Source organism: Carcharhinus amblyrhynchos, chromosome 34 (assembly GCF_965287045.1).
Source record: "Carcharhinus amblyrhynchos chromosome 34, sCarAmb.v2.hapA, whole genome shotgun sequence".
NCBI classification, from domain to species: domain Eukaryota; kingdom Metazoa; phylum Chordata; class Chondrichthyes; order Carcharhiniformes; family Carcharhinidae; genus Carcharhinus; species Carcharhinus amblyrhynchos.
In genome coordinates this window covers 10,075,933-10,096,441 of record NC_137357.1, presented here as the reverse complement: position 1 = coordinate 10,096,441, position 20,509 = coordinate 10,075,933, and the positions used below count along the sequence as shown (strand labels likewise).

At 45.1% G+C, this 20,509-nt stretch overlaps 1 protein-coding gene across 3 annotated transcripts in view; it reads left to right on the top strand.

Annotated features, from left to right (window-relative positions):
* The window catches only part of tacc1 (transforming, acidic coiled-coil containing protein 1), a 106,199-nt gene that overhangs the window by 49,815 nt on the left and 35,875 nt on the right, over positions 1-20,509 (top strand). For 2 of the 3 annotated variants that reach the window (XM_080216914.1, XM_080216913.1), the window contains exons 4-5: positions 3,692-3,727; positions 17,525-17,585. In XM_080216914.1, the coding sequence (XP_080073040.1) occupies positions 3,692-3,727; positions 17,525-17,585 (97 nt within the window). The remainder of the gene's footprint in view (positions 1-3,691; positions 3,728-17,524; positions 17,586-20,509) is intronic. The other variant, XM_080216915.1, reaches the window with a different exon arrangement.

Here is a 20,509-nt window from a genome sequence, read left to right as displayed (position 1 = left end):
CAGTCTCCAGATTGAGGGGAAAAAGAGAGGCACTTGTTCTCCCAAAACTCAGACTGAGCTTGAGTTCTGTAAGTCTAGCCATATCCAGTCATATGACCTTACCTGTTGATCAACCTCATCAAACGCCACTCTGCAATATCCCAAGGGAAAACACATAATAACAGAACACTGCATTAACTTAGATCAAAACAAACAATCAATTATGTTGCTGCAGGAACAATACAGTGCTGTTGGAACCAGACAGAATGCATCCAATAAAATGGAAGGGACTAGTAAACACAGCACAGAAACATGTCTGAAAGGCACAGCATCATCACAACATTTGCAAAGATTCTACCCAATGCACCACATGTTTTTTTTAATATTCATTTGTGGGTCATGGGCGATGTTGACTGGCCAGCATTTATTATCCATCCCTAGTTGCCTGAGGGCAGTACGGGGTCAGCACACATTGCTGTGGCCCTGGAGTCACACGTAGGCCAGGTAAGGACGGCAGGTTTCCTTCACTAAAGAGCATTAGTGAATTAGATGGGTTTTCTGACAATAGACAATGGTTTCATGGTCATCAGTAGATTCTTAATTCCAATTTTTTTTTAATGAATTCAAATTCCGCCATCTGCCGTGGCAGGATTTGAACCCAGGTCACCAGAACATGAGCTGCGTTTCTGGATGAATGGTCTTGTGATAATACCACTAGGCCATCGCCTCCCCATTCATTCAGCAATCCCTCAGTCAGACAAGTGCTTTGGGTGAATTGGTGCCATCTCTGACCCACAATCCTCTTAGACTGTGATTTCCCACTGGGAGCACTTGTCACAATTTATTGTGGCACTCTTCATCACTTCTCTTTTCTGAAGACTCAGTACATCCTTGTCTTCTGACTAGTGTGAATACTTAAAGGAATACTTTCCATGTCCAGAAGTTGCAGTATTATTTCTGATGGTCCACACCCTGTGTATTTGAGGTGTCATACAATACAGTCCTCACGTCTCTCTGACAGTGGTGTCATTGTGCATTGCATCACTGTGCAAGTCCCTTTCACCATTCCCTGCAGTACGGAGGGGTAGGGCAAGACAGACAGAGTTTGGACCATTGACATCCCAGTTTTGGCATCAACACCTTAGTGTCAGCCACAAGATTTATAGGTCTCACTCTTGTTTGCTTTATCTCTGAGATAGAAACATAGAAAATAGGAGCAGGAGTAGGCCATTCAGTTCCTCGTGCCTACTCTGCCATTCAATACAATCATGGCTGATCCTCTCTCAACACAGTCCCTCGCTCTCGTTTTTCCCCATACCCTGTGACACCCTTTGAGTGCAAAAATCTACCACTTTCCTTTTTACATGTATAATCAAATAGGAGTGCTTCACTTCTCCAAATCCTTGTAAACCAGGGTCCAGTGATGCTCACTGGTCTAAGCTTTGAATGATTAGAACACTAGTCTAAGGGTGAATAGAGCCCTCGGCATTCTGCACTGTCATACTGAGCAGTCGGCAACCCCAGCTGTTCCCCAGATGTTGCATGCTTGCAGACATTATGTAAGCGTTGGGAAGGATGGGGGATGAGCCAAGGAAGTCTCCGGGCTTGGACGGAGGAGTTCAGCCAGGCTTAAGATGAGAGAGATTCCCATTTTCCCAAGGCGGTGGACTGCAAAACCATCTTGTGTTGTGCACCATACTTGAGAAAACTGGTTGCAGCAATCATCACCGGGATTAAGTGATTGGTTTTGACTTTGTATTTGATTCAAATCATGGGGGAGAAATCGATGCTGAGTAAAGCGGCAAGGTTCCTCCCTGTCTGACCTCCATCCCAGTGAATTGTCCCTGGGTGTGCCAGTCACCACCTCTCAAACGTTCCAAAGAAATCCGCTTCAAGCCATTCATATCCTCAATGCAGCTACTTTGTGTGTGCCTTGTGACCGGATATCATGAAACCCAAACTAACTGCCAATCTCTCACGCCATGCAAGGGAGAACATGGTTCTCTGAATCTCTCAGCACCCCCACACACCTCACATCTCAAGAATGTAAGGAAGGAAGGCTTGCAGACAATGATCATCTTTGTTCACGGCTCCATGATGCCTCCTTTAAATAAATGGTTGAGGAAAATGTGGCGGCCACTAATCTATACAAATTACACCATCCCCTCCAGTTGGACCTGAAGAACTTGTGTCCAAAGCTGGCTTATAATATAGCAAGTGTATTCTTGCCTTGATCCATTCAGTGAAGTCATTGCACCTGGGTGTATGGCCTGATCCTGCTCGCACTGCTCAACTTGATTGTCCCTTTGTGTGCAAGGTATGTGCTGTAACAGAACAGAATAGTGCAGAGACATTCCAGACACCTCTCGGGAAAACTTGGAAACCATCCAAGAGATATTTGTAACTTCACCTGAACAACTTGACGTCTCCTGATCTCTCAAGGTTTGTCATAGCTGTTAGCTATTCCCCATTTGAATGACGGCCCTTTTGCAAGTCATCCTAACCAGCAAGTTATTTCCCTTAATAATAGTAGTCCTCAATCCAGTACAACAAAGACCCACTTTGGTTCTAGAATTTATTCACTATTGCACCTTTTTTGAAGTTGAATTGACCATTTATTTTTGTTTGGGTTTGTGGGGAGAGCTTACTGAGATGGTGTTGATTGGTCATCTCTTTTGAGGGCATTAAGAATGATCCCCCAGGCAGTGTGGAATTAGTGTCACATGCAGACCAAACTGGGTAGAAGTGACAGCTCCCTTCCTGAAGCATGTTAATGAAAGGAGGCAATTGAGGTCAAGGGTCTGACTGTTTGATCCTCTGTCCAGAAAACCCTCTAGTTGACCAAGTAAAGTGGACAGCCAGAACTCTTGCTGCTGAATGCTGTGGAAATTGTGGGCAGGGTGAGGGGAATTCTTTCTTTGGTGATGGGTGAATGGTCCATAAGAAGGCATCATGAGCTTAGTGGTCAGGTCAGAGAGGACAACTTACATTGGAACAAGATGGCAGTGGAACTGTTGCATTCATGATCATGACGCAAATGTTCAGAGTGTCTTAAAACCCCAGCTTCCCATGGCTACGCCAAGTTCAAAATGACCACCCAGGTCTCAAAGCATCACCTCCTTTCATCCTGACGTGACAACCTTGTCCAAGTTCCGACTGTTATTTTCCTTTTGAGCCCTGCTTGTTGAATTTGCAGTGGATGAGTTGGCAGGTGAAAGCTGCCACCGAGAACTGCAGGTAAGTGAGGGGGCGATCAGCAATGGCCATCATCCAGCCTGTCAACCCAGTCCGGTCACCTTGTGCAGATCTGAGGGATGCACCAATTTTCAATCCCTCTCCCACTCCCCCATACACTCCATCCCAGTGCCAAAGCTTATGTTTCATTTGATTTTAAACGGTGTGCAGAAACATTATTGAGGGTCAGGTTTGCTGACTCTTTTTGCAAGTCCACATGGGCAAACCCGTCAAAAGTGTCAGATTAAGCTGAAAGTGTCACTCCCATCATCTTTATCCTAAACCAACACAACAATTCGTCACGATGCAATGCTGAAGCTTCCTTTTGACTAATGACTGTGTTGCACTTAACCAGTTCTTTGTCCGAACCTTTATTTTTCCCCTTTGTCTTTGTGAACCCTCTGATTCTCCATCTGTATGTGTGTCTTCCTGTCTCTCTCTCTCTCTGTCTTGTGTTCTCTGTTTACTTGTGCACCAGGACTATTGAACAAGTCAAGTTTCTCTGTTTTCTGATGTAAGTACTCGGAAACGCTTTGCATGACCACAGCCTGCTCCTTTTATCTGTGCTAATTCATTGTATGCTTTGTACAGTTCCTTAGTTACCATTTGTTCAATAGCTATGACCATAAAACTGCAATGCCCCATCCTGTTTACCAATACTACTTGGATTAATGAGACTGGCGACAGTGTGGCTGTTGGCTACCTTCTTCAGTTGTCTCCTTTGCCTTTATAATTATTCGTAACAAATCTCTCAACATCAGGTTATGGTCCAACAGGTTTATGTTGGACTTTGACCTGGTGTTGCGAGACTTCCTCAGGTGCCCACCCCAATCCAACATCAGCATCTCCACTTCTTTCAGGCAGGTGCAGAATTGGTGTCAGCGGGGGAGGGAGGGGCGGTCACTGTCTAAATCAGTTGGGAATCCAAGGCACAGCAAGAGAGGGGAGGTCATGTCCAACATTCTTTACTGATTGCTTCTATGAACAAATAGATCTCATCTTTTGTTGGCTCCATCAAGATTTCCTTCTGATAGGAGTTCTTGCTTGGTCACTTGCCTGCTGGTCAACACTCTGAGCAAGTGGGGAAAGCGAGTGGTGAGACTGAGGAGATGGGCCACTCCATAAGGCTGGCAGCCTGCTTTCTCCATGTGGCTAGAATCTGCAGGCCATCTGCGAACAGCAGCGACCCCCCCCAAACACCAGACTGGCAAGGTTCACAAACAGGCCACAATGTGCTGCCTGTCTTGGATTGTCAAATCCTTCCTTGCGGTGCAAACAAGGTAGAGGGGAATCACAAAGCAATTGCTTTTCTAGACCAGGAAGGTGGAATTTCAGTGACAGTGTGAAGTGCAGTTTGGGGAGGTTTTTTGGGAGCAAGTCAGTCGCCAGCACTGCATGCATGGGTTACCCTGGGACATGGCAGTGATGCCCGGGAACTCAGGGCTATCATCTCATATCATTGACTGTGGGCTAGGCATAGAAGAGCAGCTGGGGAACCCAGGTGGCATTAAAAACAAGAATTGGTGAACAAATCCATTGCAGAAGCTCATTCACAACCACAGTACAGAGCTTCAAGGAGAGACTTAATGAGTTAAGCCCTTTATTTAAAAAAGAAATGTTTCTACTACTATGTCTGGGGCAATGCAGCTTTATCTTCTATTGAATTCTATATTCTATGTAGCACATCGCTGATTTTTCAAATATCCTAAGGTATAAAATAGAATCCAAAGCACAATCCTGAGGAAATATGCAGTTGACACTGGCAGTAAACTGCTCACATTTCTCATGTTGGAAGGAATGAAGAGTTCCCTTCCAGGAGGCGCTTTGTTCGTTATTTTATGCCTTACAAACATTTTTCTGCCGCTGAATGTTGTCTCTTTTTTTTTCCAGTAAGTAGAGATTTTCTTAAAAGCTACACCCAAGGTGCTGCCGTGATGTGAGCTAAGAGAGTAAACCTTGCCAAAGAGATGATCACCCTTTTTGCTGACTGATTTAATCTGTACTGAAGTACAAAAGACAATCCCGTTCACAAAACTTGCCTTTCACAATCTTGTACTGCCAGAGTTAATGACAACCAACATATGACACAATTATTCTGAATATGAATATATGGCAGACTGAATGTGGGACAGCGAAATGCAGGACATAGATATGATTGGACACATATTGCTTGTCCACTGATTGTTACTCTGTGTAGGAACAGATGGGAAATGGGTTCTTTTCAAAAAGCAAGGTTTTGCTACTTCCTTGCTCCGAATTCACAAGATGGCCAGTTTCAAGAGTGCAACTATTTTGTCCGTTGACAACTTGGCCATGCCTCTCCTCCCACCCCACATCTTCAACTTTATTCTGGATAATTCCAGGAGCTGGGCCAAGAGTACTTGTCAAGGTTAGTGGCTTATTGTGGGAACAACATAAAAATGCCTTCCTTGGCTCTGCTGAGAGTTTTGCAGGATGACAACCCCGTGGAGAGCTGTTAGATTATGATTTCCTGCTTTGTCCTGCTCCTTTGAATCTGTATTGATGCAACTAAGTAACATAGAAAGATAGGAGGGGGCTGTTCAGTCCTTCGAGCACGCTCTGCCATTCATCATGATCATGGCTGATTGTCCTAATGGGATATATGTCCTGAACCCGCTCGCTGCCTGAGCTTTGACTAGTCATTTTCATTGTGAGTCCTTAGTCATAAATGACGACGCAAATGTACAGAGAATGAATGAGAGCACCGGATGACAGTGACCACCAAGCGACAAGTTTAGCATGATCTAGGATTCCCAATTGTCTTGGACTTGGTGCATAACTTCAAAAGTCCAATAAAATGGAAGAACTGGAAGTAAATAAATCAGGGTGAAGTTTGAAGAGAAGGTACATGGTTATCCAAACGTATAGGAATTAGGAACATGAGTCGGCCACTCGGACATTTGAACCTGCTTCACCATTCACTAAAATCGGAGCCGATTGTAATCTTTCACCTCCTCGCTAATCAGGAATCTCTTGAGAGCTTCCTTAAAAATATTCCCAGACTCAGCTTCCACTGCCTTCTGAGGAAGAGCATTTCAAAGACATCCAACCCTCTGAGAGAAAACAATTCTCCTCACCTCTGTCTTTAATGAGTGACTCCTTCTGTTTAAACCGTGCCCCCCTAGTTCTCGATTCTGTGTCCGAGGGGAAACATCCTGTTCACCTCTACCCAGTCAATATCCCTCAGGATTTTGTATAGATTTGACCAAGTTGCCTCTTATTTTCCCAAATGCGAGCAAATACAAACCTCACCCCTCCAACCTTACCTCATAAGAAAGCCAACCATTCTTGGTCAAATAAACCACCACTGAACAGCCTTTAATTCAGTTATATTCTTCCTGAAATAAAGTGACCCAATACTCCAGATGTGATCTCACCAGTGCCCTATACAATTAAGCGTAACCTTCCTGCTTTTGTAATGAGTTTCCCTCACAAATGATAACATTTCCTAATTACGTACTGCACGTGTGCACTAGTCCTTTATAACTCATGCACAGGGACACCCAGGTTCCTCTGCACCATCATTTAGATAATAAACTTTCATATTCTTCCTGCCAAAATGAACAATTTCACATTTGCCCACATTGTTTCATTCACCATATTTTTGCCCATTCATTTAATCAATCTATGTTCCTTTTGCAGCTCTTTACATTCTCATCACAAGTTACATTCCGACCTACCTTTTTTGGCAAATTTAGCAACAAGTCCTTCAGTCCCTTCGTCCAAGTCATTGATTTGAAGAGTGAAAGGTTGACATCCCTGTGGCACACCACTCTTCACAACCTGCCAAACAGAAAAAAGACCCATTGATGCCAACTCTATTTCCAGTCTTCAATCCAAGCCAATATGTCACTCTACACGCTCGACGCCATTACCTTTTAGTTTATGCAATAACAGTACATCCATTGGTTCGCCTTTATTCAGAAAACCTTTCAAATGGGATAATGCTGAGTATCTACAGGATAGAAGTATTTCTAGAACTATGGATTCCCTGCAGCGCAGAAAGAGGTGCATTGAGTCAGCACCAACTCTCCGAAAGAGTGCATCCCACCCAGGCCTTCCCCTCCACCCTGTCCCTGTAATCGCACATTTACCATGGCTAATCAATCAAACTCTCACACCGGACACTAAGGGGCAATTTAGCAGGACCAATCCACCTAACCTGCATATCTTTGGATACTAAGAGGCAATTTAGCATGACTAATCCACCTAACCTGCATATCTTTGGATGCTGAGGGGCAATTTAGCATGGCTAATCCCCCAAACCTGCATATCTTTGAATGCTAAGGGACAATTTAGCATAGCCAATCCCCCAAACCTGCATATCTTCGGATGCTAAGGGACAATTTAGCATAGCCAATCCCCCAAACCTGCATATCTTCAGATGCTAATTTAACATGGCCGATCTCCCTAACCACCTCATCTTTGGACATGAACCAAGATCAGCAAATATGATTCAAAATGGTGTCTGAGAACAAAACAAAACTGAGAAAATAGTCAGTGCAAATCCTATAGAGTAAACTGAGAAAGAATGGAAAATAAGTATGTTGAGAGGTGAATTGCAGAGTGATGTAAGAGCTGCAAAAAGATGATGTATGTGGAATTAAACATTCTCTGATTTCCATTACAGCAACAAGGCAGTCAGGTGTAAATAGGCTTGAAGCAAGAATGAGTGCAAAGTAATAAATACTATGAGTGACTCTATCCTGTATGAATTCATAGAGAAGATCAAAGTGATCTATACCCTTCAAACAAAGATAACCCTAACCCCAAGTAAAATGATTGACTTTATTCTAAATGAGATGGAAGTGGGAGACATACTAATAGAACTTAGAACATTACAGCACAGTACAGGCCTTCGATGTTGCGCTGACCAATGAAAACCAATCTAAAGCCCATCTAACCTACAGTATTCCAATGTCATCCATATGTTTATCCAATGACCATTTCAATGCCCTTAATGTTGGCAAGTCCACTCCTGTTGCAGCAGGGCATTCCACGCCCTTACTACCCTCTGAGTAAAGAACCTACCTCTGACATCTGTCCTATGTCTATCACCCCTCAATTTAAAGCTGTGTCCCCTTGTGTTAGCCATCACCATCCGAGGAAAAAGGCTCTCACTGTCCACCCTATCTAATCCTCTGATCATCTTAAATGCCTCTTGTAATTGAAGTTGAGCCAAGTGCAGTAGCTCCCAAAGGACAGATTAATTTATCCCATTGCACTGAAAGGGTTTTGTGAAATATTTACTATCATTATGAGCAAGTTATTGGAGAGATGAGTGAACTATGAATAGGTTTATGTTTAACCAGAGTGACAGACAGGCACTTGGAAATGCAGGTCCGTTAGTTTTGCCCATAATCCCGGAGAAAAATTTCTTAAGTTTGTAGTTTATTCATTAGTGTCACAAGTAGGCTTACGTTCACACTTCAAAGAAGTTACTATGAAAGTCCCCTACTCGCCACAACCCTGCCGTCTGTTTGGGTACACTGAGGGAGAATTTAGCACCTAACCAGCATGTCTTTTGGAGTGTGGGAGGAAACTCTCAGACACGGGGATCGTGCTGACTCCGCAAAGACAGTGAGCCAAACAGCAAATCAAACCCAGCTCCATGGCACTGTGAGGCAGCAGTGCTGCCCATTGGACTGGTTATTGGGAGGAAACCAGAGTCTGAACGCCACCCTTGATCTCTGTACTCCTTCAGCCTGCCCTCTTCGACACTGTTTTTCATCACTTCACCATTGCTGGCTGTGCCTTTCACTGCTGACGTTCCAACTTCTACAACTATCTCCCAAAATTTTGTCTCTTTGCCTCTCCCTTCTCCACGATGCTTTTGAAAACCTAACGAGCTTTAGTTCAGCTATACTAATATCTCTTTCTATGGCTTGGTGTCTAATTATGTTTGATCCCACTCCCCTCCTTGTAGTATGTTTGGTGGTGCTAAGGCACTATATAAATGTACACTGTTGTCGTGACAAGGCTAGTGGTCCGGTAAAGCTTAACAGGTGGTGTCTTTTTGATGTTAATACCAAGATTTGTTTTAAATCTGTCATGGAGATTTACAGCACCAAAGGAGGCCCTTCGGTCTGTCATGTCTGTGCTGGTCATCAAACACTAATATATTTTAATTCCATTTCCCAGCACTTAGTTTGAGGCCTTGTGTTCTATGTTGTTTCAAGTGCTTGTCTAAAAGCCTCTTCAGTGTTCTGAAGATTCTCCCCACCACCACCTTTTGAGGCAATGAGTTCCAGATTCCCAACAGACTCTGGGTGAAAAATGTCCTGACCTTAAATCTCTGCCCCCTGGTTATTGCCCCCTCTACTCAAGGGAAAGGGTTCTTTCTCTCTACTCTATCGATATCTATCACAATTTCGTACACCTCAATCAGGTCACCCCTTCAGCCTTCTCTGCTCGAAGGAAAACAACCCGAGCCCTAATCAGCCTCTCTTCTCAGCTGGAACATTCCAGCCCAGGCAACATCCTGGTGAATCTCCTCTGCATCCTTTCCAGTGCAATCACATCGTCCTCATGGTGTGGTGAGGAGACTGCCACAATACTCTAGCTGTGGCCTTACCCAGCATTTTCTACCATAACCTTATGCCTCAAGTCACAGGCAACAATCCCATATGCCTTGTTAACCACCTTATCTTCCTATCCTGCTGCCTAAAGCAATCTTTGGACATGCACCCTGAGGTTCTTTCAGTCCTCTGCACTTCCCAGTGTCCTACCATTCATCCTATATGTTCCTTTGCCTTTTTAATCCTCCCAAAATGTAATTTGTTAATGGGTTAATCCCATTTGGCAATGTTTCTATCCACAGGAGCAGCCTGCCTGCATTGTCCTGAATTGAACGCAAGTCTTTGAGGATATGCGACATAACTTGGGAACGGAAGTTACCTGATGGATAGGCATTTCCAAGTACCTGTTCATTTAAATTTTTATTCCATCCTTAAACTGACAAAGATAGTGCTGAAGAATGGACCAGGCAAACCCAAATCCAATCCCTGTTGATTCCACAAGCCAAATTCAGAATCCAATTCCAGGTCCCCCCGAGAGAGACAAACATAACCCAAGTTCACAAGATGAGGCATCGCACCCCATCTTGGGCTTGACCTGACGCTTGAGCGTAGCCAAAAGGCCAGGAGTTGATCACTCATGCATACAATCAGATTTTCACCAGTGTGTTTAGAATCATAGAATCCCAACCATGCAGAAGGAGGCCATTCAGCCCATCGAGTCTGCACTGACCACAATCCCACTCAGGCCCTATCCCCACATGCTTACCCTGTTAATCCCCTGACACTAGGGTCAATTTAGCATGGCCAATCAACCTATCCCACGCCATCAGTATTCCCAGAAGGTATTCACTTCAAAGCCCATGCATTGGAGCACTGGAAACCAGTGAGATTTGATCTCCAGACCTGCTGTTTGAGGCGAGTGCTTTAACCAACCGAGCCATGGCATTAGTGTCATCGTTTCAGAGTTGAGGCTAAATGGTCTGGTGCCTCAGGGCTCGGTGCTGGGACCGCTGCTGTTCTAATTAAACAGTTGACCTCAATTTAGAAACAGGCTGTGGAAGTGATTAGTTTTGCGGAAAATATCCAGTGAAAAGGGGTAGTGGAGGCAACGTTTAGAGATTAGAGCGTGTAACTGCAGAACAATAGCCAATGACATTCAGAGATGTCAAGTTCAGAGGGATGCTAGATCTATCCAGCTCCTATTGAGTGGCAATCTATAAGTCACTAGGGTTGTTGAGCTACATGGCCAACACAGTAGATTATCAATGAGGGGGCATGATGGTCGAATTGTACAGTGCTCTGCTCAGATTCTGGCTTGAATGCTGCAACCCATTCTGGTCGCCAAGATACAAGACTGGGCTGGAGATAGAGAAGATGAAATGGCCTAGAGTGTCAGGTGGGGTGAATAATCAATCAAAGTTTACACAAGATGATAGCAGCAGTTAACTTCAATGAAGTTGCACTATAAACAACCCAGAAAAATCTCACGTTTTGGCACAGATATCAAAAAGCCTTTTCAACCCATAGAATTCCAACAGTGCAGAAGGAGACCATTCGGCCCATCAAGTCTGCACCGACCACAATCCCACCCAAGCCCTATCCCCATATATTTAACCTAACTAGTCCGCTTGACACTGGCAATTTAGCATGCCCAATCCACCCAACCCGCGCATCTTTGGACTGTGGGAGGAAACTCCAGCACCCGGAGGAAACCCACGCAGATATGGGGAGAACGTGCAGGCAGTGACCCAAGGCCGGGAATCAAACCCGGCTCCCTGGCGCTGAGGCAGCAGTGCGAACCACTGTGCCATCCCATCAAGAATAACAAACTGGGGGAGGCAGTGACAGAGTGGTATTGTTACTTTTCTTGTCATCCAGGGACCCAGGGTAATGCTCTCGCAACCTGAGTTCAAATCCCACCAAGGCAGTCGGTGGAATTGAATAAAAATCAATCTGGAATTAAGAATCTACTGATGATCATGAAACCGTTGTCAACTGTTGGAAAAACCCATCTGGTTCACTTATGTCCTTTAGGGAAGGAAATCTGCTGTCCTTACCTGGTCTGGCCTACATGTGATTCCAGACCCACAGCAATGTGGTTGACTCTATAGAAATGGCCTAGCCAGCCACTCAGTTCAAGGGGCAATTAGGGATGGGCAACAAATGCTGGCCCAGCCAGCCATGCCCACAGCCCATGAAACAATAAAAATGGAATCCAGTCCCATGCAGAGAGAGCAATGGAGGCCAAGAGTGGAATTCTCCCATCCTGCTTGCCACGGGAATCCTAGTGGGTGGGTGGTCGGGGGAGGGGGAGCATGTAGACCGTGCACAGGTCTGTTGACCAAGATTTTCTGGGGAGGAGCGTGGCTGGGAAATCCTGCCCAAGAACTCTCTTTCAAACCAGACTCCAATCAGTTGTTCGATGTTTGATATCTGGGTGGATGATTTAAATTGGATCGTGGATTGAGCTCCTTCTCCCCTCCCCACCACCCCTCTCCCAAGCTGGCTCACCTGCTGGTTTGGGTAACCCTTGAACGGGACTATTGTAAGACCCCTGTCAGATCCCTCTTGTGTTGCTCTGGTTAAATTGGACACCAGTCCTCTGTTGTTACTGAGTGAACAATAGGTGTTGCCCCACCTTGGTGCAGCCTCATTCTGTGTACGATGCAGGCGCGTTTAAGTTCACTCCCCCGCTCCCGTGACATGCCGATACTGTTGTGGCTAATTCACTGCAGCTTATTGCTGGTTCCGTCCATTTATAGATGATTAATTGACCTAATTTTTCCAGTTTGCTCATCGTTCTGGAATGCCCTGTGTTTAATCCAGAATGTCAGTCACTGTACAAATACAGTGGGTCTTCTGGGGCAATGTCAAAGGAAATTGAAAAGCCCAGTCATGGAGAAATTATTCAGTCAGATATTCGGTGGGAGTTCAGATGTTTTCTCAGTGCAGACTTGATGGGCCGAAAGGCCTCTTCTGCACTGTACGATTCTAGAAATGCAATTTTACTTGGTTTGTTTTTGCCATTGTCCTGCAGGGTATTTCTGAGAGATTGTGTGGAGTTTGCATGTATACCCTGTGTCTATATAAGTTTTGCCCCAGTTTCCTCCCACAGGCCCAAAATGTGTGGGTTCAGTGGACTGGCCATGCTAAATTCCCTCCTGAGTATCCACAGGTTAGGTGAATTGGCCATGCTAAATTATCCCTCGGTTCCCCCAGGGGGTGCTTAGTGGGGTCAATATGGGTTCGGCCTGGGGTAAGATGTTTGGTTGGAGAGTTGGTGCAGACTCAATGGGGCCGAATGGCCTCCTTCTGTACTGTAGGAATTCTAATGAGCAAACGATCTGACTGGGAGCGTTTTATGAAAAGGACAAACAAAATTACAGCACAGGAACAGGCTCTTCAGCCCCCAAAGCCTGCACCGACCATGCTGCCTGTTGGAAATGAAATCCCTGACCCTTCCGGGGACCGTATCTCTTTATTTCCATCCTATTCATGTATTTGTCAAGACGCCCCTTAAAAGTCATATCGTATCTGCTTCCACTACCTCCCTTGGCAGCGAGTTCCAGGCACCCTCTGTGTAAAAAAAAAAAACTTGCCTCATTCATCTCCTTTAAATTTATGTCCCTTGTGATGGGTAAGAGGGTGGAACATTGTTCCACTGTTAGCGTTTTTTTTTGAAAGAGGCATTGGAGAGGTACTCTTGCCTGGCAGCGTGTCTTTTGTTCAACTCCAAGCTGACACCTCCAGGATTGTATCATGAGGTAGAGCTGTTTCAGAGTCTGATTTGGTCCGGAAGCTGTTTCAGTTGGAACTCAACTCAAAAGAAGGGAAATGTTTCACTTGCCATCGCTAAGGGCGATAAGTGGTTCACACTGCTGCCTCACAGCACCAGGGAACCGGGTTCAATTCCAGCCTCAGGTGACTGTCTGTCTGCAGAATTTGCACGTTGTTCCCTTGTCCACGTGTGTTTCCTCCGGGTGCTCCAACACTTCCACGTGGTGGATTGGCCACGCCAAATTGTCGCTTTGTGTCAAGGAGATCGGCAGCGTAAACACTTGGTGTTACGGGAATAAGGCCTGGCTGGGATTGTTGTCTTGTGCAGGCTTGATGGGCCGAATGGCCTCCTTCTGCACTGCAGGGATTCTTTGATCCCCGAAATGGCCCTTTTTCCAACCAGTTGATACCAAGTTGGTGACTGACCCCGCCCCTCCCCAATAACACCAACTTGCATTTTAGATGGTGCCTTTAATGAGGTAAAGATCGCAAGAGATGCTTCACAGGAGACAGCGAGCCAAAGAAAAAGACATGAGGACAGGTGGCAAGAAGTGAGGAGGAGGTTTTAAGCGATGCATTCAAGCAAGAGAGAAAGGTGGAGAAGTTAAGGGGAGAGAATTCCAGGGCTAAGCACCAAGGCAGCTGAAGGTAAGACTGCCAATAGAAAGGTGAAGGGTGGGTTTGCAGCACAGACCAGTCTTGAAGGGAAGCTGAGTTCTTATTGAGTTGTCGGGCAGGGGGAGTGAATGAGGTGATGGAGGGATCTGAACACCAGGATGAGAATCTCAAACAAGATGAGGTGTTGCTGGATCAGGAACTGCAGCATGTCAGAGAGCACAGGAGTGACGGGTGAAAAAGAATTGGTGTGAGATTGGATAGAAGCTACAGAGATTTGGATGAGCTGAAGTTTGAGGGTAGGAGGCCAGACGGAAATTTATTGAAGTCCAGTCTACAGGTGGAAAAAAAATCCACTGTTGGTCAGTGTTTTTATCACAATGTCAGGAAAGCAACAGTTTAGCACCACTGCCTCACAGTGCCAGGGACCCAGGTTCCATTCCAGGCCTTGTCTGTGTGGAGTCTGCATATTCTCCCCATGTCTGCATGGGTTACCTCCGTGTTCTCCGGTTTCCTCCCACACTCCAAAGATGTGCTGGTTAGATGCATTAGCCATGTTAAATTCTCCCTCAGTATACCTGGGCGTTTGGTGACTTGGGGATTTTCACAGTAACTTCATTGCAGTGTTCATGTGAGCCAACTTGTGACACTAATAAATAAACTTTAAAACTTCATTTTTTTTTTTGAAATTCACTGTCAGCATTGGACCACCAAAAAGGGCGATTGTCTTTGTTTGTGTTGTGAGCTCAGGGGACATCACTGATCTCTGGTGGAGTAACAGAGGGACGTAGGAAGAGGAGTGAACCATTTTGTCCTTTAGTGCAATCACAGCAGATCTTAAATGTGAACTTTTGTTTAATGATTTCCTCAATCCACGATTAGTATCTTTGAATTGGTGTCCTTCATTAGAGGTCTGAGAAAATGACTCCTAATTGATATTGTTATTTGTATTCTATTGAGCAATACTGAATACAACATCTCTTCTCTTGGTCATGAACAATTCCTTTCCATGCATCGTCCAACACTCCCTTACTCAGGGGCAGAGACAGCAATTCCAAACTCTCGAGATCCAGGTGATGACCATGTCAGATCACAGACTGCTCACCCAGAACTGTGTGTCATCAATGACAGACCACTCTGTCAGACAGAAAACTTTTGAAGAAATTGTAAAAGTAAAGTTTCCTTATTCGTGTCACAAATAGGCTTACATTAAGACTGCAATGAAGTTACTGTGAAAATCCCCGAGTGGCTACACTCCAGCGCCTGTTCAGGTACACAGAGAATTTAGCATGACCAGTGCACCTCACCAGCACGTCTTTTGGACCATTGGATGAAACCGGAATACTCGGAGGAAACCCACACAGACATGGGGAGAATGTGCAGATTCTTCACAAACAGTGACCCAAGCTGGGAGTCGAATCTAGGTCCCTGGCGTTGAGGCAGCACTGATACTGCACTGTGCCGTCCCACAGTTAGACGTTATTCTTAACCTTGAATTTGTGCATTTCTCCTCTTTCCTTCATTGACAAACATTTAACAGAAAAAGAATACATTTTGGAGGGGGAAGATTCGAAGTAGCCCAAAATTCACTGGCTAAGTTCTTCCAAACCACTTCCTCATTTGAGGTTCCGTAGAGATGCGAAGCTGAAACTAATCTTCTGTCTTGCCTAACTTTAGTGGGGGTGAAAAGATACAGAAGCACCTTTTTATCCTTGTGTCTTTTCACTATTTAAACAGCAAATTTCTACTGGAGAGAGGAATTTTACCTTAAATTTTACCTTTAAATGAGATATTCTGTTAAAAACTGAAGGGATAGCCATATGACCAGCAGAATTAACTAGGGTAGGTCATCATAAAGTAATAGTGGTGGTGAAAACCTGGGACATGAGACATTCAGCCTGCAACTAGCTTTAGAGTATTTGCAGAACAGAAACAGGCCAGTCATTGGTTCCAAGGGGTCAGGGTCAGTGCCAGTGTTGATTCTCCATTGGAACGTCCTCTGGTTTCACTTCATCTGATATATCTTTCTGTTTCTTTTGTACCGCAATCCAGAATCACCAACTCCACAGTATTGAATGAGGCTGTTCGGCCCATTGTGCCTCTGATTGCTCTTTGAAAGATTTGTCGAATTCATTCCCATACACCATTCCCAATTCTTTCTCCATAACCCTGCAAGTCAGTGTCTTTCCAATTGCCTCTTGGAAGTTCCCATGGGACGTGGTTTGACAGCTCCTCCATCCAGCAGGATTTTCCAGTCCTGCCAAGTCGATGGACCTTTGAACAGCTAGCCATGTTTTCCAGCCCCGCTCCCACCCCAGGATCATAACATGGCATTTCTGGTTCCGATCCTTGCCCTTTTGTGTGAAGAGATTTCTCATCCTTCTGCTCCTGCCTAGTTCTCTTTGGCCAGTTTATTCCAAATCTTTGACCTCTGGTTCCTGACCTATTTGCTCGTTGGGCAGATTCAGCTGCCATTTATTTTCCCCTTTGCTGCATTCTCATGTAGATCTTGACAAAATTCAACCGCGTTTGTTGGAGTCGGTGAAAGAAATATTAGGAAGGTGTGCGATTTTTTTTTTGTGACCTTAAATGGTGTCTTTGTGATGATGGGTTCGATGGAATCTCTGAGTGTGTTCAACTTTTGACTCGCTAGCAGAATGCGTGTGGCTCGCTTTGCAGAGGGGCGGCACAGTGGTTAGCACTGCTGCCTCACACCGCCGGGGACCCAGGTTCGATTCAATGCTTAGGCCACTGTCCGTGTGGAGGCTGCATATTCTCCCCGTGTCTGCATGGGTTCCCACTAGGTGCTCTGGTTTCCTCCCACAGTCCGAAAGACGTGCCGGTTAGGTGCATTGGCTGTGCTAAATTTTCCCCCGGTGTACCCAAACGGGCGCCGGAGTGTGGCAACTAGGAGATTGTCACCGCAATTGAGAAGAATAGGTTCCCCAAACATGAGAGCACCACAAAAAAGTTCCACACGGCCCTTGTCTTGCCTTCAACTCAGTCAGCACAAAGGTATGGTTTCTCTGTTGGGTAAAAGGTGGTTGTGTGTAAATTGTGTTTACAGAATCAATCTGTGTGCGCGACATTAGCGAATGGGAGGCTGGAACTGTGCTGGCATGCAATGAAATTGAAGTGCCCTTTGTATTTTAAATCAATCTGTTTCATTTCATGCAAGTTCTCTTTCTTGTTCCTTTATTTTTTTTCTCAGCACTTGGATTGCCCACTGCTGCTGCATGTGCATTAGCTCCTTCAGTTAATGAAACTAAGGTCAGATAATATCTTGTTTGATGTGAAATCATGTGATTTGACTGTTTTCATGGATTTTTTTTCCTCCCCTCTTTTTCTCTTTCTTTCCCCCTCCCTTTCTCTCTGTAAAGGAATGCTTGCCGAGTGAAGAAATACGAAAACCAATCTCTGGTGTTGGATGTTTGCCAACAGGTAAATTTACTGTGTTGTTTGGCTCAATGAGATCCACCTCTCCCACTCCCCCGCCGTCCTTGTCAACTCCATCGAGTACAGACCCAGAGCCCTCAAGTAGTCCTCGTACGTCAAGGCTCCCATTCCTGGGATGGGTCATCATTGGGCTAGTTTGCAACTCAATGAGTTGGAGTGGGGTAGGGTAAGAAGGAAAGGCTGAAGGTGGACACCTTTGGCGCTGCTTCTCTTGGTATCTCAATCACACTATTTTGACCGCTCCTTAAATGTGCACTGTCTGAAAACGCTACTGTGTTTATAAAAACTGCGTCGACATCATGCCTTGATCAAGCTGAAACAAATTATAGTTTCTGTTGCAATGATGGAAAAATTATCAGAACATTTGTTCCACAGGCAGTAATTTTGTTGTTCTAGTGATACAGAGAACGTAAAGGAGGTTACAAAAGGTAAATAGGTCAGGTGAGTTGGCAGAGTTCTGACACTAGGAAAATGTTAAACAATTCATTTGGCCAGGAAGAATAAAAAAAAGGAGCCTATTGTCTAAATGGCTGTAGAGCTCTGAGATGCAGAGGGATCCGGGTGTCCTCATGCATGAATCACAAAAGGTGAGTGTGCAGGTACAGCAAGTCATACGCCAAGCTAATAGAATGTTAGTTATTGCAAGGAGAATTGATTACAAAAGTAGGGAGGTTATTCTTCAGTTATACAGTGCAATATTGGGACCACATCTGGAGTATTTTGTTCAGTATTAGTCTCCTTGATTAAGGACAGATGATGGAAATTTATTCGAAGCTTAGAGAAGTAGGTGTAGGATAGACCTGGGTATCTGTTTAAAAATGAAGGGTTGCTCATTTAAGACAAAGATGAGGAATTTAGAGTTGATACTTCCTTCCTCAAAAGGCAGTGGAAGCAAGAATCTCTGAATATTTTTAGATTCTTTATTGACAACGAGGCGAAAGGTTGAGGCAGAAATGAGGTTCCAATCAGATCAGCCCTTATGCTCTTGAATGGCAGAGCAGACTTGAGGGGCCGAGTGGCTCCTAATTCGTCTGTTCACCCGAGACCAGTGAGGAATCCTTTACTGATCTTCAAAGGGGTGCCTTGGGATCTCTTACTTCAGAAAGGGCAGGTAGAGTTTTATGTCTGCTGTGAAGGCAGTGCCTCTGGCAATGCAGTGCTCCCGCAGTTCAGTGTTGAAGTGAGAGCCCAAATTGAACAGAAACATAAAAATAGAAGCAGGAGGAGGCCATTCGGTCATTCGAGCCTGCTCCGTCATTCATTATGAACATGGTTGAACATCCAATTGAATAGCCTGATCTGCCTCTAGCCTTTAATTCGCCTCATATAATCGTGCAGTGTTTTGGTCTCAACTATTTTTCTGTGGTTGGAAATTCCACAGGCTCGCCAGTTTTCCAAATCATTGTCCTAAACGGTCTACCCCATATCCTCACAATGTGACCCCTGGTTCTGGACACCCTCACCATGGGGACGTCCTTCCTCCATCCAGCCTGTCTAGCCCTGTTGGAGTTTTATAGGTTTCTGAGATTCTCCCTCGTTCTGAATTCCAGCGAATATTTTTCTCACAGTCCGGATCTTTCCTCGTACGTCAGTCCTCGCGCAATGATATGCTGGAAACGGGGATTGAAGCCATGAGCGATTTAGCGTGCTGCTGAGTCTCGAGCTGCCCCCGTTCCTATCAGTGTGTTTACTGATGCACTGAAACAGCCAGTCACAATCTGATTCCGTTCTGCTGGCATTCACATCTTCCAGCACAAACAGCTTGGTAAACTAATCTGGGATTAGAGATTGCACCTGTTGTGCCATCGTGGCAACACGACAGCAGAGTTTTGAAGGCAAGTTGAGGATTGAGTTATTCAAAAGCACTGCCAAATGCAGCAACAATCCCTGATTAACCTGAAAATGACTGCCCCTCGCGCCTGCCGCACTGATATGTCCTCCGTCTCCACCTGGCAATGGGAGCACACAATCTGCTCTGTTCAATGATCTCTCTGAGGGCCACGTGAATGCTTGAAGCAGTTAGGCAAGACTGTCCTGTTTGTCACCTTTTGGCAATTAATGGCTGGAGTTTGGTATTGTAGTGATCTGCAGTTTCTGGTTGGGGTGGCGGGGGGGGTGCACTATGCCCTCCATTTCAGAGGGTTACATAGTCAGTAACAGAATGCAACATTTTGGGGTCATTTTTCTCTTTTGGTAGAAAGTTTGGGCTGGTTCTAATACTCGACCATTGAATCACTTGAATTTCCTGCCGTGTTTCTTCTCCAGTGCTCAGTGCATTAGTGTCAGGTTAGGGTGTGTGTGAATATCCACGATGTTTAAAGAGATGGTAATATCTTGGCAGTTTCACCCAGTGTTTGCCAACTATTGTGACCCAGTTCATGTTGTAAAAGGTCTCACAAGCATTGGCAATGACCAGCCTGCATTTACACGATGTTTTGGTGTAGCGAAGATGTCATACAAAGCATTATCGGACCAAAAAACGTGAGACCAAACCACAAAATAAACACTGGGAGAGTTTGGTCAAAGCTCGAGGCAAGTCTTCAGAGCAGGAGACGGGTGGAAAGGTTTAAGAAGGGACTGCAAGAGCTGAGGACTGCCTCAACTGAAGACCCAATGGAGAGGCATGACCAAAAATATTCATGGGGAACAATGCCAGCTTGATCCTTATCTATTTGAAGTCAAACACTTGTCCCACCCCAAACCTTTGGCTGAAGGTTTAGAGAACAAACCCAAACCAACAGCAGAGGATTGTATACGGTGCCTTTAGTCAAGTTGATATGAAGTAGGACAGAGAAAGGTCAGTGGATCTCAAAGGTGGCAGGGAGGGATTTGGGTACAGGTTTCTGAGCGACGCAGATTGCAATCTTCATCACATGCATTCCAGTTATTCCTGTGGCCTTTGCTGTAAA